Source organism: Lepisosteus oculatus, chromosome 5 (assembly GCF_040954835.1).
Source record: "Lepisosteus oculatus isolate fLepOcu1 chromosome 5, fLepOcu1.hap2, whole genome shotgun sequence".
NCBI classification, from domain to species: domain Eukaryota; kingdom Metazoa; phylum Chordata; class Actinopteri; order Semionotiformes; family Lepisosteidae; genus Lepisosteus; species Lepisosteus oculatus.
In genome coordinates, this window is record NC_090700.1 from 12085131 (window position 1) to 12088459 (window position 3329).

At 41.5% G+C, this 3329-nt stretch overlaps 1 protein-coding gene across 1 annotated transcript; it reads left to right on the forward strand.

The window, feature by feature from the left end:
• Window positions 1–248: 248 nt before the first annotated feature.
• Window positions 249–3126, forward strand: LOC102689656 (alpha-(1,3)-fucosyltransferase 4). Its single transcript, XM_069189692.1, has 3 exons — window positions 249–267; window positions 539–609; window positions 1085–3126. The coding sequence occupies exons 1-3, from the start codon at window positions 249–251 to the stop codon at window positions 2093–2095; spliced, it is 1101 nt and encodes a 366-aa protein (XP_069045793.1). The 3' UTR covers window positions 2096–3126.
• The last annotated feature ends 203 nt before the right edge of the window (window positions 3127–3329 follow it).

Below are 3329 nucleotides of genomic sequence, written 5' to 3' on the forward strand. Positions count from 1 at the left end.
TTCATGGGTTATTTTATAAAATCCGATAACCACTTTTAAAATTACATTTTATTTACCATAGCTTTTTTTAACTGTTAGCAATAGTGGCTATCCAAGAAAACCCAATAAAAACCTTCTATTTTTGAGTGACCATAAAAAGGAAAGTCTTAAAAAAACAGCGACGTTATAATGCAAGGCTATGATCTAGAACCCGCAAACACAAATCTTCACACAACTGGCTTCTATTTAACGCGCCTGTGGTACAGATCATGTTAACTACAGTTCTAGGTGAGCAAACAACTTCAGGCGTAACACATTTATCTCCACCCATTCATGCTTAATCTAAATGGATAGTTAGAAATATATGGATTTTACATGCATGGATTTTTAGGGAAAAGGGTTTTCTTTCTTGAACACAAAGACACCGAGCGTCATTTAAGTGGTTCTCCTAATGTACAGTGTAACAGGATGCAAACAGCAGTCGCTTTTACATAAGGGAGGGGAGGAGAGAGGTGGATTAGCTGAAGTTTTAAACATGCTGTCTCTGCAATTAACAAAGAGCCCTTTTTGTGTCCTGACTTCATACTAGTCTGGGGTTCTTGTTGCCACGTCAGTCACTTGATATATCGGGTAAATATTATCGCTTTTTTAGCATTTACTTTAGCTGTATTTCTCAAAAATCAACCATATTTGTCATTTCTTTGGATTCTAAAATATTCTTTAACTGTCACGTTTTGATAAGTAGATTTTCTGATACAGCCGTGTGTTCGCGTTAGGAACAAGTGCACTGACTGTTCTTCTGCTAAAGCGCAGAACTGGTTTTTAAACTCTGCTGATGAAGGGAAGTAGAGACGACCGAGAAACAACTTTTTGGAATTAACCTGGTAAATCCAGAAGTCAGGCTCTCTCCTGCTTCAGTGTTTTATGCTAAGTGGTGCGTGATCAACAAGGAAGAGACAGCCGAGAGAAGTTTCTGACTCTTACGCGATTTATGGAAAATACTGTCACCGATTGGGAAACCGAGGCACTTCTGACCAGGAAGCGACAAGGGTTGTGTGACAATAAACAATGCCATTCGACTGTAATGAAGACTCTCTACCCGCAGGTATTTTTTGCTGCTTTTGCCTGCGTACTTCTTGCACTCTTTCTCTGCTACCAGAACCTGCCGCAGCCACTCCAGAACTTCCCTCGTCTAGATAGCGAGGCGAATCGAATCACCATTCTGATATGGTGGCGCCCCTTCGGGAATAAGAACAACTTCACAGATTGCGGGGGGCTGTTTGGCATCCACGGATGCACGCTGACTACTCATCGGGATTTATACCCGCAGGCTGAAGCAGTCATCATTCACCACAGGGAAATTTATGGGAACCTCAGCAGACTTCCACAGAGACCCCGACCATTCAATCAAAAGTGGATATGGATGAATTTTGAGTCTCCTACTCACACCTCGGGGTTAGAAGAACTGGAGGGAATTTTTAACTGGACAATGTCCTACAAGGTGGGTTCTGACATTTTTATGCCTTACGGTTACCTGCATCCGAAGAAAACGGGTTCGAAGTCCACGAAAGTGCTGTTACCGCGGAAGAAAGGTCTTATTGCGTGGATCATTAGCAACTGGAATGAGGATCATGCACGGGTTGAATTTTACCACCGACTCAGAATGCATGTTCCCATTCACATATATGGCCGAGAAGGGATGGAGCTGATAAACAACAGTATTGTCCAGACTGCTTCTCAGTACAAGTTTTACCTCGCCTTTGAAAATTCCCAGCACCCAGACTACATTACAGAGAAGTTATGGAACAACGCTCTCAAATCCAGCGCTGTACCAGTGGTGTTGGGGCCACCCAGGGAAAACTACGAACTTTTTCTCCCTTCTGACTCTTTTATCCACGTGGACGACTTTCATAGCCCCCGAGTGCTTGCTGCCTATCTGAAATTTCTAGATAAAAATCCCAGGCTGTACAGAAAATATTTCAACTGGAGGAAGAAGTACGATGTACATGTGACCAGCTTTTGGAGTGAACACTACTGCGCAGTGTGCAAAGCAGTCCGGGCAGCACAATATCAGACTAAAACCGTCAAAGATCTTGCCTTGTGGTTTGAAACCTGAAGACTAGCCGATTTACAAACCTTCAGGAACGTGTGGTGAGGCGATAAACACATACGTGTAAGACTGCCACCACTAAAGTGTCAAAACAGGCTTTCCTGGTGGGTGGTGCTGAAGGTGCGGGCGTTGTCTTTCGCTTTGGGCTGAGGTGACTGATTTTTCGCATTACAGTGGTGCTCTAATCTCTAGGGATCTGAAATCTCACTACACCCGCGCCAGAGAATACCTATAGTAATGATCTATACCTGTCTTTCAACGTGTGAAAAGTCGTTTTTTTTAATTGATTCTCTAATTTACAGGTACACAGAATAAACAGGCGCGCTAGTGCATAATCCTACATAATGATTTTGTTTTTCCTTCTTCCTCCGCATTATTTTACATTGTTCCCTGGATTTTTCTAGTTGAAACTGAGTGAGCTCCAGCTGGGAGACACTTCGTCAACTTGTTTAAAACTTACTCCGGATCAATTTGGCAGTCTAGTAAACTAAATTTGCCGAAATTAATACATGTATTAGTTCTCTGTAACTGGAGTCGTAACAATATGACACAACTACCGTGTTTCAGCATAAACATGCAGATTGTTTTAGAAGTACACAGTACAGGTATTCAAACTCTTGCGCAATACTTACATTTTGTTTGATACATGATACATTGCAGTAGCAAATTATATTTGTAATATACACAAATTGCTACCATTTAATGTTTGTACATTTTAAAGCAAAAAAGGAAACAAGTTAATAGATAATCTGAAAGAAAAAAGGCCATAATAGCATCTGTCAAATCTTTTTGCTGTGGCAAACCTAACATTAATATTAAAGACTGAATAACTCTTTAGGCTTGGTCAAATTTAGCATTTAGAATTGGAAGGCACCCAGACACTGCCAGTCTCAGACTCTCTCTCCAACCTGAGAAGCTAGGAAAGGAGAAATCTGGTTAGATATGCCATCATGATGCACTTGGGGACTTTGAAGGTGGTCCAGAGATCAGTGGCTGTGATGGGAGAAAATGGTCATGTCGTCAAATAACCCAGTCACTGCACAAAGGGGGCTTCTATGAAACTGCACAAACCCTCACTTCCTGCATGCAAATATAAGTAAGTGATAATGCAAATGTGGCAAAAGGATTTTTGGTTAGATAAGACAACACTGGAACTAACTGGTCTTAATACAAAGTGTTACATGTGACACACGCCCAGCATAATACTTCCCTCACTCAACACTCATTTCTACTGTCAAAC